This window comes from Lethenteron reissneri, chromosome 24, assembly GCF_015708825.2.
Source record: "Lethenteron reissneri isolate LAM-NWPU_2019-01 chromosome 24, ASM1570882v1, whole genome shotgun sequence".
NCBI lineage: Eukaryota > Metazoa > Chordata > Hyperoartia > Petromyzontiformes > Petromyzontidae > Lethenteron > Lethenteron reissneri.
Genome location: NC_083802.1, coordinates 5,299,594 through 5,314,817, shown reverse-complemented (window position 1 = coordinate 5,314,817; position 15,224 = coordinate 5,299,594). Strand labels below are relative to the sequence as shown.

The 15,224-nt window shown below is 42.8% G+C and overlaps 1 protein-coding gene across 3 annotated transcripts in view; it reads left to right on the top strand.

Annotated features, from left to right (window-relative positions):
* Window positions 1-1,206: 1,206 nt before the first annotated feature.
* OCLN (occludin) overlaps window positions 1,207-15,224 on the top strand; it is a 48,320-nt gene continuing 34,302 nt past the window's right edge. Inside the window, exons 1-4 of one of the 3 annotated variants that reach the window (XM_061558021.1) lie at window positions 1,212-1,306; window positions 1,508-1,646; window positions 4,279-5,155; window positions 6,418-6,564. In XM_061558021.1, coding sequence (XP_061414005.1) covers window positions 4,298-5,155; window positions 6,418-6,564 — 1,005 coding nt within the window. In that variant the 5' untranslated portion in view covers window positions 1,212-1,306; window positions 1,508-1,646; window positions 4,279-4,297. The other 2 variants (XM_061558022.1, XM_061558023.1) reach the window with 2 other exon arrangements.

The following is a 15,224-nucleotide window of genomic DNA, read 5'->3' as shown; positions in this document are numbered from 1 at the left end:
GGGTTACAGTGCAGTGGTCATGTTGGTGGTGTGATTGGTAAACTAGCGGTGGTGCAGTCAGTGATGTGTTATTGTTGTCTCTTGGTACTGGTGATTGTAAAGTAATGTTTGTGATAGAGTTGGGTATTAGTGTTTTATCTTAAAGTCCAGTGCTTGTTGATGTTTGATTGTGAATTACATTAGAGTTTGGAATGTAATGGAGATTACACACAGCAGGAACATCGCCTCCTCCTGCGAAAAAACTTGGCAAGACCCTGAAACAACATTTCTTGAGACTCGGTGAGGCTTTCCTGGAAAAAACAAAATCCATAAACGTTGGTCTATTGTAGTGCACTAGTTATGGCAGTAGTGGATGGTGTAGTCTCAGAGCACTGCTTGTTATGTCAATGCCTTGAAAGGAACATAACAGGCGACGTTTCGGTGAATGGCCCTTCTTCACGTAAACAAATAGCTCAAGCAATATAACGTGTTCACAGTCCAGTAGAAGTCGAATTACTGTTGTGTTGTATTGTAAAGTGGAGCATGGTTGGGCTACGTGCGGTGTGAAAGACGTTCAACCTACACCAAGTAATATAAGAATAGGTTTTACCCTTTCTGGCAATAAAACAGTTGTGTTAAGATGTTAAAACACCAAACTGAAACCTTTTGCAAGGAATCCTGTCTGCATTAACCACCACAGGTACATGTGGTTAATGCAAACAGGATTCCTTGCAAAAGGGGTTCAGTTTGGTGTTTTAACATCGTAACACAACTGTTGTATTGCCAGAGAGGGTAAAAGTATCATGATATTTTGATAATGGCAAGGCAGGCACCATGCTACAGTGCGCGTGCTGTACACGCACGTACGTGAATGAGGCTGAACTCAGTTGAACGCATCACCTGCGATGGGCGTGGCCTCTGTGGGTGGAGGCGTGGCCTCTGTGGGTGGAGGCGTGGCCTCTGTCGGTGGAGGCGTGGCCTTGATGGTTGTGGGCGTGGTCTAGAGGAACGGGGGCGTGGTCTAGAGGAATGGGGGCGTGGCCTAGGCGGACTGGGGCGTGGCATCGCCGGGAGTGGGCGTGGCCTCGGGGGAAGGGCGTGGCCTTGATGGTTGTGGGCGTGGTCTAGAGGAACGGGGGCGTGGTCTCGAGAAACAGGGGCGTGGTCTAGAGGAATGGGGGTGTGGCCTAGGCGGACGGGGGGCGTGGCATCGCCGGGAGTGGGCGTGGCCAGGCAGGTGACCCCGCCTCCTCACCTGCCTGCCGCGTCGTCGTCTTCCCCCGAGCAAGACGAGTGGCGGAAGGAGTCGAGTCGTCGGGAGCGCAAGGTGAGCGAGCGAGCGAGCGAGTTTATGTTGCGGTTGTGGTTGCGTGCCAGGGGCTTAACGCGTGTTGCTCGCTTCTGTTGTCAACAAGTCGAAGTTGTCTTAAGAGCGCGCGAGAGGAGAACGGCGCGCACAGACGCGGCGTGTACAGGTGTGTGTGTGTGTGTCCCTCCACTCACGCAATGGCCGTGCGGTCACCAACAGGTGGTCCGCGTGTGTGCCGAGAGCACCTGGGTCGCGTTGTGTAAACATCGCCGCTGGGGGAGACAAAGGCGGACGTGCGCGGTGTTGGCCACCACTACCACCACCACCACCACCCCATCCACTCGCTCAGCCTTCAAAGGTGCTCGCTAAAAGCCCTTGGACACCCCGACCCCCCAAATGGTGTTAAAGGCTACAAACGAGGGTCTTTCTTTTTCGATTTAAAGCTTTCGTGACTGCAGGGATTCATCTTCTTGGTTCTTTCGGTAAAGTCACGTAGAAGGGAAGTAATAAAATAATAAAAATAAAACATAATAAAATAATTCTCACGACGTTTCGCCCACAACGCAAGCAGCCGTCCTCAGGTGAAGAACATGTCAGTCGATAAGACAGGACGGCTGCTTGCGTTGTGGCCGAAACGTCGTGAGAATTATTTTATTATGTTTTATTTTTATTATTTTATTACTTCCCTTCTACGTGACTTTACCGAAAGAACCAAGAAGATGAGGGTCTTTCTGCTTGTGTGTTTATTGTGTTTGGCGTGCACGCACGCGCCTTTGTCTCCCTCGAGCGACAGCGCTGGGGGCTTTAAAACGCGTGGCTATACCACGCACTCGTGATAAAAACGTACACGTTACGCACATGAATGTATCGTATACCTATGATTAGGTAACGTTACTTTTACAGCTCTTTATCAGATCACTGCCGGATGAGGGCTTCCTCACACGGTGGCGGGCCAAAGGTCTGTTTGGTCATACTTCACCACCCTGGGGTTGATGATCAGAATCTTGAGACTTGAGGAATCCGATGAGCCATGAAACTCTTTCTCACACATGTCCAGTTTGGGGTCATCCATTCGACGCTGATGTTAACCGCGGGCTGGAGTTTAACTTTGATGTGTGAGCTCAGAGCGCGGCGTGTTAGTTTGTAACCACAGGTGATCTCTACTCCAATGGCTGGTTGTATTCCACAGATTGATAGTTGTTGTTTTTGCCCAGTAGCTATAAGAGTGCTGGTTATAATCCATGGTTTATGGTTGTTGTGTTACTGGTTGTGGTAGTTGTGGTTGTAATTCTATAGTTACGTTAGTGGTTGTTTTGTATCTAGTTCAGTACTGCTGGTGGTAGTGGTGAATTGTATTTCAGTATGACGGTGGTCGTCGTTGTATTATAGTCCAGTAGTGGTGTTCAGAGTAGTTATGTCGAAGTTGTGTTATAGTTCAGTATAAATGGTAGGCTGTTATGATAGGGGCATTTTAATGCCGTGAGTCATGGGAGTGGTGAAGGTTGTATGACATAATATACTATTAACGGTTGTTTTATTACATTAGTTATGATGGTGGTTGTCATCCTGCAGTTAATATAGTGGTAGTTGCTGTTTGATGTGGTCCAGTGGTATTGGTGTTGTCTTGCATTTGAGTGGTTATGGTGGTGGTGGCTGTGTAATTTCAATGGTAGTGGTGTTGCGTTTGAGGAGTTATGGTAGTTGCATATTCATTCTTTCGTGATGGTAGTGGTGGTTGTATTTTAGTCTAGTGGTAGTGGTTAATGGTGGCTTATACTGGCGCTAGGTAAGATACTTCAAAAGTATACATATGCTTAAACTAAGGTAAACACATCTTGGTTTATCCTTTTATTGAGAAATGTATTTGGCCAGCACCATGGATCAATGTTTTTGTCTTCCCACTGCATAAGATTGTTAAGGTTCATCTTCTTGGTTCTTTCGGTAAAGTCACGTAGAAGGGAAGTAATAAAATAATAAAAATAAAACATAATAAAATAATTCTCACGACGTTTCGGCCACAACGCAAGCAGCTGTCCTCAGGTGAAGAACAGGTCTGTCGAGAAGACAGAGTCTGAATGACAACCCCAGGCTTGGAGCGTCTTTTTAAGCTGGGTTGGAGGGGGGGAAGAGCGCCTTGGCAAAATAATTTGCATATCAAGAGGAATTTAGCATATATATAAGCTGGGTTGGAGGTGGAAGAAGAGTGCCTTGAGGTTGTGCCGATCTAGAGTAGGGCAAGGACTGATTCACATATTTCTGGCCACCCTATTTTCATGGCTAGGAATCAAACCCATCATGTCACTGTTCATAATGCAGTGCACTCAGACACATGTAGCGACACATACAAATTGCACTACTATACATTCGAACCCCTTCTTATTCGTTGTGATGGGGGGGATGAACATTGTGGATCCTATCTTTGAATTTGCTCAGTGGAAAAAATGTGTGGATAATAAACAAAAAAGTCGTTCTGCAATACTGGATGGGAAAACTGTGGATAATTGCGGATAATGGGAAGAATAGGGCTGTGGATATTTCTTGCAGCCCTATTTTTTTGTAACATCCAGGCTTAATTTCACCTGGGTCTGTCTGGATCTGTGACCTGGGAAATGTGCACCTGGCACACCACATTGAGTATACCCCTCTCAATAACCGTGGCTCAAAGTCACGTGCCAACTTCTCGTCTAACAGTGACCAGAATAACATTCACTGATCAATAAAGCATTGTGTAGAATATATCGTATGCACGTCAACATAATGCATTAACTCATATGCGATGTATATATTCTGTATATACTCAAACACTGCTTGCCCTCGGGGACATATCTGTTTCTACCCGTACACCATAACAAATTATTCACATGTACCAATGCACCTTACACTCATACACAGCACCACTCCAACAACTATTACTCTCTCACACTAACCACCTGTTCCGCATTCGAAGCAGAGGCTAATCATTTGATTCGATCCTTTTATTCCCCCAACAGGTGAGACACATCAGGAACGATGTACAGACAACCTCGGGCAAATGATGATCCTCCTCCATACAATGGCTCCCAGCAAGGCTATGCTCCACCAATGTCCAACAGGCAGCTCATGTATGGCTCTCGTGGCTCCATGGGAGACTTCAATGGGGAGCCGGTAATGTCGCCTCGCTCTCCGGCTGCCTCCTGGTACCCAGACCAAGCCGATGCCCGCTCCAGGGTACCTCCGGGTTCGTACTACGTAGGCAGCGAGTACCCAGAGGATCTTGGGCCCATCGACTTCAAGTCTTGGCGTTCTCCACCGGGAGTCATCCGCATCCTGCAGGGAATTGCCCTGCTAATGTGCGCTGCCATCTTCGCATGTGTCGCCTCCACCCTGCAATGGGACCTTGACACGGGTACTGGAGTGTCTGGTGGGATGGGTGGCTACGGAACGGGCTATGGCGGAGGCAGCTATGGCGGAGGCAGCTATGGGGGTGCATACGGAACTGGCTTTGGAGGATATGGCACAGGCTACGGATCCGGGGGAATGTACGGTATCTATACCGATCCCAGGGCTGGAAAGGCCTTCATGATGGCCATGGTCCTGATAAGTTTTGGCGTAGTGGTCGCCCTGTTTGTCATGAGTTCCATCAAGGCGAAGATGGCTCGAACACGGCGCTTCTACCTCATCACCATCATCTGCTGCGCTGTGCTGGCTGTGCTGGTGCTCATCGCCACCATTGTTTATATCATGGCGGTGAATCCCACGGCCCAGTCTACTGGTTCCATCTACTACACACAAATTATGGCGCTTTGCAGCCAGTTCAACATGCCCACCACCACTGGGTACTACTGGAACCAATATCTCTACCACTACTGCGTTGTTGACCCACAAGAGGTAATATTGCAGTGACAATAAGTTGGAAGGCACCCGACTCTGTGTATCACTTTAATTATACAGGGTTATCCAATTAGAGATTCCCAACTAAAATGATAATGAGATTACTCCGTTGGGAAAACATTTTAATTCAAAGCCAATTCATGTGTCAATACCATTCCTTAAAAATATTGAGCCATGATTTTCACAATATTCAATCACTTGTTGAGAATAAAGTAAGATGGTCATTAGAAATGAGTGGGGTATCTATAAATTAATGATCCTGTCCTAATGTCTCAGCTTAGTTTTGTTACAGTAAGGTTTACTAAAGCTCAAAACACAAAAGCTGACATCACATTACCAATTAAAATATTTAGCAGTTGGGCTCTAGGTTTGGCCATGAAACGAACAATATTGAAATAGTGCTTGTCAATTTAGTTTTTACACGCTTTTAGCGTACTCTGTTGTTGTCGTTATTGTATCCACAAATCTTGTAACTCTAACTTAACCCACTTCGCATATTACTTATTTTACAACATGAATATCGGAAACCTCAATTGTATCCTTAGCTCCCCACGATTTGTACAGACGGAGTACAAGAATGTACAGACCGCACGTGAATAAATATAAATTAGGTTTTAGCTGATTAATCTCTTGAGAAAGATCTAATTTTACCATACAATAAACCACTTTAGGCCCTTCTTTGGTATGCACAGGTGTGTGGAATATTATTCATGGTTATGATATATTTGCTTCATAATATTTATTTTGGCTTCTTTTTGTGGGCATAGCCATATTCATACCACAACAAAGATGATAATTTGGTACGGGTCAACATGTGCCTGCTATTTAAAGAATAATGATATATGAAGTGATTTTTTTTCTTAAGATACAACTATTTAAAAAAAATATAAAAGCTGCTTCCCTTAATATGTTGGATTTCATATATAGTTACATGACAGTATTGATTTGATGAATAGACCTCGTGTTCACCTTAAGAATACTGCAGCGGTGTCTAGATTTATAAGGTGAGGGAATGACCAAAGTTTAATAGGTGGAATAAAATCATGCCACATGCAGGAAGTAAGATTAATTGCAGCCGTCTGGTATGTGTGATTTTGACACACCCTTTTCTTAAGTATAATTAGTGACGTGCCTGGTGATAATGGACATTACTTTTACACTCATTTTTTCCATTCAATTCATTGGCATTGAATTCTCCTTAACCGCTAGATTTTCAGTTAAATTATTGACGTGTACATTTGTGTGTTTCTGTATCTTAGGCTATTGCCATTGTGTGTGGCTTCATGCTGGTCGTTGCCCTGCTCCTCATGATCTTCTTCGCCTGGAAGACCAGACGCCAGATGAACAAATACGGGAAGCATAATGTCATGTGGGACAAAGTTACTGTGCCCGATGTGGAGGAATGGGTAAGTACTTATGAAAGCTGTGCCACTTATGAAGCTGTATAGAAACCCATTCCAAAAGTAACGCGAGTCATATGTTAGTTTCCATTAAACGGTAATGGTAAACATACTCATAACAGTCAAATATTTTATGCCAAAAACGAAGTAGGTAGTTTGTACGTCTTGTCAACATGGTTCCTATGTCCTCTTGGTCATGCGAGGTGCAATGAGAGAATTTTGGCACTGACTAGCAGTATAAAGTATTTATGTTAAAAATATCTTAATTTCCTAGGAGATTGTTACCTACTTAAATCCATAGGGGTTGGAAAACCAAACCTGTGCACTTTCGAAAATACTGATGATGGATTATAATTTAAACCATAATACTGAGGTAATATGATACAGCTACGTGTAATTGTCCACATTTAAGAAGGATATTGAAGGTAAAAACTAAATGGGAACTGAAATACTAAAGTAGAAGTCATCTGTCATTGGCATATCTGCGAATTTAATTATTCTGCAAATGCCAGGAGATGCTTGATTTTTTTTTATCCCTGTATCTGCAAATTGCCAGATATTTGATGAAAAAAACTGGACAATGGCTAAAGCATATATGCACGACAGGAATATCATTACTTTCATCATAAATTGTAAATGATATCCTCTGCGGAGTGAGCTCTGATGGATGAATACGTAAGAATGGGCGACCCAGCTTACTTTGAATTGCAGAAAAGCCGGTTGCTTTCCTTGTCTCCTACAATGAAGCGTTGTGTTTATCTCTCGTATAGCAAATACAACTTGCACTAGTCACGGCACCCAGACAAGGGGGGGGGAGCTGCTCACCTCATCGGAGTTTGCCTGTACGTGAGAGAAGGGAATAGCTGTCAAATTCTAATCCCCTGCATCTGCATGTGCTAATGACGAGCCCATTATTCCTGTTGTGGCATTAAAACACATTCCTGCGGAGGGAGCTGGTAGGAACTTTGGGTTGCTCGATCAATGGCCAGGGTCAACGGCGGCCGTGGTGTATTCCGCAAATATGGCCGACTGTGAGGGCGGGCACAAGCCGGCGTGAGTAGGTTAAACGTTGAGTTTAATAAGGGCACCACGGGGTGACCAGCCCCTCCCCACCCAGCCCCACCCCTCCCCATCCAGCCCCTCCCTACCCTCCCCTCCCCACCCAGCCCCACCCCACCCAGCCCCACCCCACCCAGCCCCTCCCCACTCATCCCCTCCCCACCTTCCCCTCTCCACCCTCCCCTCTCCACCCAGCCTCACCCCTCCCATTTTTGATGCACGACGGACGGACACAATAATCCCCTGTGGGCTGGTGTAACCAGGAGGTTCCTACCAGTATTATAATCACAAGACTGGGTCCTGGAGGATCGTAGGTTATGAGAAAATGGACTGCAGCAGTGATCTCCTCTTTGCCATTGATGGAGATGAACTTTGTATTAATTATCAATAATGTGTATAGTGTAATAATTGGTATTGGGAGGATTTATGTTCGTACAAGTTATTTTTGGACACTTCTCATTGCAAGCACGTGTGTGGCATGATCAGGAATAGTTGTGGTTCATGTACCTTCCGATTAGCACGGTTGGCTACGTACGGTGCGATAGAAGTTAAACATACATACAACATGGCCTACAGATTAATTTAAATAGCATTTGAGGGCGATCACATTAAGCGGGGCATATTGTCAATATGTCCAAACGGTGTACAGAAACTGCTTTTCTCTGGCTAGACAGGCTGGAAGTGCAAGAGTGACCCATATATTACCCCACCACAAAAACGTGGCCATTGAATGACTTCAGTGTACCTTTTTGAAACTGATATCAGTCAAGTAATGAGAATTTAGTATCCACGGTTCGGGTATAACAATGTTGCTGCTGATGTCAGCGGTTGTATAGATCGTTATCAATGGCTTTCCGGTCATCTTTTTCCAATTTTAAAGTTACTGTCCAATGTCCGTCCCCGTATTCTCACACTGATATGCATTCATGGTTTTTTTTCTCACTTGACATGTTGCAACAAAAGAGGTTTAACGTCATCTGGTGTTATTGTTTTTGATTAACCATACTGACGGAAAAGCACCTGTTGCAGTAGAAAAACTCCTTTCAAGTCGTGCTCTTATCTGAAGATCCTGTTGTCCACCGTGGCCATAGAATACACACGCTGTGACAAGCGTATTCACAGGAAATTTAAAGAAGAAACTTTGTTGCCACTTCAAATATTGGAGCTGTGGCTCGGCACCTTCATTTAGGATTTCCTTGTCACTCAACTCCACGGGTTCACGTATCCGGAGCGATGTTCCCCTGCCGCCTTAGTCCATGGTTCAGGGGTCCCAGTTCAGTAACCTATTTAATATTATGGGTAATGTAGCGGTCTCTAGTGGCTGGAAGGGTCAATTTTGTCCATTAAATACAACATATATGAACATTGATTCTTATGCCACTTGATGTATTGCGAGGTTAACGATCAATATTAATCTAACACGCACATCTTCACAGATGCTTGTAATCTACGAGTGACTTGGATGGCATGTTGAGTATATATTTTCAAGCTTTTGCCACGCTTGAGAGAAGAATTGTCCAACATGCGGCCAAAACTGGAAAGCCGACTTGAATCTATTTTCATCGATAAATCGATGCATTGTTATGCCCCTAGTTTTCCATTATAGTCGACCCTGTAACACAAATGATCCCACGTTGAAACACAGTAGGTGTAGATGAAATATCTGCTGTGTTCAACACAACCATGCGACGTTGCTCGTGCAAACGTGACCATCCTTATCTGTAGCCTGTATCTGCTCCACAAGTCCCCTTAAGCTTTGTGGTTTTTCTGCAGTAAAATGGCACCTTATTAGTTCTTATTTAAATGTAGAAACTCCCCCCCCCCCCACCCATGTTACGTTTTGAGAAAGAGAGATTTCCCTGGGGACCTTTCAGTAAGTAGTGCATCACCGTGTGTTCAGAGAATGCCCCCGAGAAGATGACGTCAAACAACTACTTATTACTTCCCTTCATATGTGCCTATTAATTATTCATCCTAGTTTGCATACCTTTCATATGCGCTTGGAAAAACTGATGAGTGCATGGCAATCAAATCAAAACGTTAGGGCCTCATGATGGGTTTTTACCTGATTGGGGTCAATTAAAGATATTTCTTTGACCTGTTTGTAAATACTATATGGTCGTTTTTGAGATGTCGGCTTGCGGAGGTCAGAGTGCTGCAGTGGCACTGCTGAAATGCTGGATTTGAATTCAGGCTGCTACCTGTCATTAAACTGGGTTCTCAGAGTAATAACCAAAAAAGTGTAATAAGTCTATAGTCTCAGCCTGATCACCAATGATTGCAAAAAATGGTCACGTTAAGTTTAGTTATGCACGTATATATACATTTATAGTTCTAGAAGTATTTTGGGACAAATGAAGGCTTTATATAAATCTATACTGAATAATATAAATACCAAGACTATCCCCCCCTTGCAAGCAAAAACTCCCATGCCCTCTGTTGTCAGTAATATTTATATTTTAGCTTGCCTTCTGTTATTGGTCCTATACCATGCTGAGGTTAATATGCTACGGATAAAAATGGTCAGCAAATATTTCTTTGGCGGCTGATATGTGCTGATAAAAAGGAAATTCCAGTACTTGTAGTATGGCCTTCGCCCTTGCCATAACGGTCTGATGACTCAAAGAATCACAAAAAGATGTGTTTGTGTGGCTGCATATTAATGGTGATAAAATCGTACTATATATTGTGTCATTAAAAAAGTGTTTTAAAATAGAAATGTTATTGAAAAGGTAGCTTGCATCAAATATTCATGTCACATTTTAGCTGCTCTCAGATAATTACTAGCTTTAGTCACAGTTTATTTGCTGCATTATATTCTTTACTTCCTTATGCTCTGCAACCAAAAACCCCCTTGTGTAATCTTGATCAACCAAAAGATTAAACTGATCATGTTTTTTTTCTTCTAAATCTAACATTTTATTCGGGTCTCCGGGAAAAAAAATTGAGAGCATTCACCACTGGTAAATAAATAACGGTGCAGAGACACGCCAATGAATCATTTATAAGCCAGCGTCTGCCGTCCACATCTGGTGGTGCACAAGCGGGAGCTCAGCCCAGGGGCTCTTGGGAACAGGCATCGTCACACATGAGCCAGGCCCTTACGGTCACTGCCCAGGGACTCATGAATATTTATCCAATTATGGAAGTACAACATTAATATGCATGAACTAGAACTTGTCTTATTCATTGCATGTATGTTGAACTTCTTTCGCACCACCGTACGTAGCCAACCGTGCTAATCGGAGGTGCGTGGGTGGGGGAAAATAAACTAATGGACGTATGATTCCAAGGTTTATCTGGAAGCGTTAACGGTGTGGCGAGTTAAAATTAGGTAAATTCATTCTGTTGCCGCCCGTTTATTTATGTTTTTATTATTCAAGAACTCGGGACACAAATATCAACGAGGGCAACGGTGTCACGAGTGCGTAACAACCCCCCTCCCCCCCCCGAGGCAATACCCCCACAAATAGGGGACCGACTGAAGGCACTTGGGTTAAGTGCCCTACCACTGTAGACACTTGGGCAACGTGCAGGAGGAGAATATTTGCAGAGGGGGGAGGAAGGAGAGGACGGGGGACTGCATTGTTTCAAATTGCATTGCACACGAGGATCGTTTTGCTTATGCTGTACCTGCCTTAACTATATTCGGAAGGGAAAAAAGTTTTGCTGGCTGGTAAGCGGGCGGGTAAACTATTTGCTTGGTGACGTCACCGTGCATATAGCTTCGTGATGAAATCGCCCTCATCCCACGACGTTGAGCCGGCTTCATACGCGCAGATGTTACCCTCTCCCACCCACCCTCCACCCCTGACGTGTATCTGTCGCAAATGCGTGGGCAGTGCTAGTTTTAAAAACAACTATTTTGTGCACACCCATGCTACAATTGAGGTACATGATACATCGCGTACTTTTGATGTCATAGTACTGGTATGCTTACATGACATACTGTGCACTTCCTCGTGTGTTGTGTTATGAATAATTATAGATGGCTTAGTTGTTTTTGTTTACATTTTGAGCATTACTCTAATTGAATTGATCAATGTCCTAATCCAGGTAAACGCCCGCTAGTTTGTTTTTACAAGAAAGATCTCTCACTAATGTTAAACAGGATCATTGATTTTTATTTTACAATTTGCCACCAATGTTTTGATTTTGGGTAAAGTAGGCTACATTTGTGTGTTATGCCACATGACTTCTACCTACCACTTTACAAAACAGCACAATTTGGTGACCTTCAGATGACAAGCTGGCTCCAGAATGAGACCAATTTAAGCCATATTTTTTTAAATTTTCGTTATAAAATGTAGCATTCATTGAGAACCCGTGTCTTTTAAGGGAGGGCCCTTTCTTGTTAGTGTGCACTGATGTTGATTCTCTTGGGCCTTACTGCTGGTGAGACGCCACTATGTAAAACTGACCAGAGTTTGCGTGTACTGGATCAAGGCTGCTGACATTATGCGCCCTCAGAAGGCTGTGTGGTTGACGGGTTGTACAAGAAATTATTTTTATGTGCACAGACAGATCTGAAGGAGACGTGTTGTCGGCTTTTTCTATTTAGTTTTTTTACCACACATGGGGGTCAATTACAATCGTAATGGTATCATTCGTAATGAATTGCAATCGCAACGTAATTTTCATCTCGACCAACATTGATGCTGCTGTTATTGTAATTATAATTGACCTCCGGGTCTCTTTGCTTATCAGCCCACTGGTAAATGTGCTTACCTAATAGAAAGGCATTTAGAATTGTTTACATATGAAATAGTGTACGTATAACTGCAGTGTACTTAACATTACAACCCAGGATAAGTGCATCTTAAACATGGATTCAATTTGTTTTAAACTATAGTCGTTAACAAATGTACATTTGTTGAGGACTGCTGAATGGTTGTAGAGAAATATAAATGCATTCCAATCATATCGTTTGACGGGTCAAGGGTCATTGGTTAAACAATTCATCACCAATACCTTAGGTTTTCTGGTTTGTTCCAGTCAAAACGAGCAATTATTCGACTGTACCTGTCCGGCAAACAAAGAACCAAGTGATGTGACAGAAGAGGTTGCTTATATATGACAAATTTGATTTCTTATTGTGTTTGTGCGTAATAATTAACAGGCTGCAATCATGCCACATTAGCATAAAGACAGGCTGGCTAAAAACGTCGACTCTTCAAGTAAAAAAAATATTTTATCTTAGTTTAGAAAGGGTGACGATGTATTTCAACACGTTGTAAATGGTGTTGGTAATTTAATTCACACTTGTTTTCTAGCTGTATGGCAAGCTCCAATCTGCCTTACAATCGTGCACCGAGTCAAGATAAGCTACGACTGAATTTTTTTTTGGAATGAATACTTGATGGTGGCAATTGGGGTTGTCCTCTATCATTGACGACATTTAAAAGTATACATAACTGATATAATCTATTATGTATTAATTAATCAACTGTACAGCTTTAAGTGTTTTTTTCAGCCTGCTAGTGTTTTGTATAAGGTCCGTTTCAGTCCACTTCAAAGTTCAATCTACAGGGTTGGTGCAGACGTCTTGTAACCCCCATGCAATGCTCTAAAACGTAATTTTTAACAAAAAACTAAGTTTATTTAAAACAGAAATGAATATAGAATGGAAACAAATGTTAGGGGTCAATTAATTGGGAGTCACGTGACATCTGGACCATCCTGCACTTTTGTAGTCAAGTTGATCAAGTACTGATCTTTATACGTGACTTTACCGAAAGAACCAAAAAGTAATTCCTGCAGTCACGAAAGCTCCAAATTAATACTGATCACATACTAATCCTGTACTATTTGCATGGTTGTGGTGATGGAAATGCTGTTACGGGAGGATTGGTGTGTTCAAATTCAACTGAAGTGAAGTCTACACAAGGAAAGGCCTCGTGATGGGAAAAAAAAACCCACTGCAATTTAATGTCCTTGCACTTCTTAATCCTTGAATGAAAACAACAAACGCAGCAGCATCATTCAACCCCAGCCTCTTTCTTTAGTGCTACAAAAGCTTCTGCTTTTAAAGTACAGTCTGGCAGGTAGCCCACAGGGCATGTCGTCAAGAATCGCCCGAACTGTAAGCCCCCCTCCTACTCGTAATTTTTTTTTTACAAATCAGAGTTTTTTTTTTACAGAATAAATAATCCTACCTTTCATTGTTAATGTTTTTTTTCACATACAAACATTGTGAAACACGGCATATAGAAAAATGTTGTTTAAGTCAGGGTTTCCGTGGACTTTGTTTGGCCCTGTTGACTCAACTACTGCGGCGCTCTCATCTTTGTTTACTCAGCTTAGGTTGGGCTCCTCGTGCCAAAAAAAAAAAACCAGAACTTCAGGTTCGTAAAGAATGACGGCATTAAACCCACGTGGTGTCCATCCCCCCACACAGCACCTGGCGAAGCCAGTCGACCAAGTTACTGCGTTGCAGGGCGCTGTGGAATGTGTCATTGTTTTTCTCACCTTTAAGGTGATTTAAGGCACTGTGTGCCATCTGCATTTTTCAGCTCTTAAACCAGAAATGAAAATGTCGCGTTCCTTTTGGCAGGCACCCATTAACGTGGCCAACAGTTTCGATACATCTGAGCCAAACCTGTGTGATACGCATAAACTGTTAGCGTTTGAAATACGACTCGCTGGCGATTGAGGTATATAGGTATACATACAATTAAATGTCACCATATCTGACCATTTGTACTGTATATCTATAGAAAAAGACAGTTCCACAAATAGATTACTTGGCATAAATAAAGTGCACATTGCTACGGGGAGATGCTTCGAGCTGCCTAATAACAGTAAAATGCGGTTTACAATGTAAGTCCAGAAGTCTCCAAATAAAACGTTTAAAAGATATATAAAACAAGTGGTACTGAATGGACACTAAATTACATGTATTGACTTTTTAACACTTAAATCTTTAATGGTTTTCTCTCTAAATGTTCTCTGTTTTGCGGGTATGTCAATGATGGTATTAGGATTAATAGTGCTGGATCTGGCTCACTTATGTTACAGTTGGATATGGGGGGGATGTTTTTTGTATTCTAAGGCTCAGTTTTCTTCCTAAAGTGAACTTGATATCATTGTATAGAAATTTACTCCATCCACCTTTGCTACCAATTTCTTTAGAACTGATTTTTCTGTTTAGTTCCCCCCACATCTGATTAGCATGGTTGGCTACGTACTGTGCGAAAGAAGTTCAAGGTTACAGGTGCAAAAGGAAGTATAGAATGTAAATGTTTAGGTGGCGTTGCATAATACAGGGGGATGTAAGAAGGTGATCAGGAGACATAAGCTGGATGGGTTTTTGGATTCCACAAAATTACTAAGAGCTGAGATGTCAACTTCACTGTCAAAATCTAAAGTCATGTCTGTGTTTTTTGTACAGATCAGAATGTTGGACTTAAAATCAACTCGAACAGACGTTTCCGGCCATTGTATATAGCTGCATGCAGAGGATTCTAAGAATTGCATGAGTCGTGTTGACCCCACATGAAACATGTAACTGCATTTGGGACCTTATCTTGTCTGATCTCGGATTTTATACAGCGCTTTTTTCAAAGCACTTTATAATAATTATACATTGTATATTAATATTGGCTGAT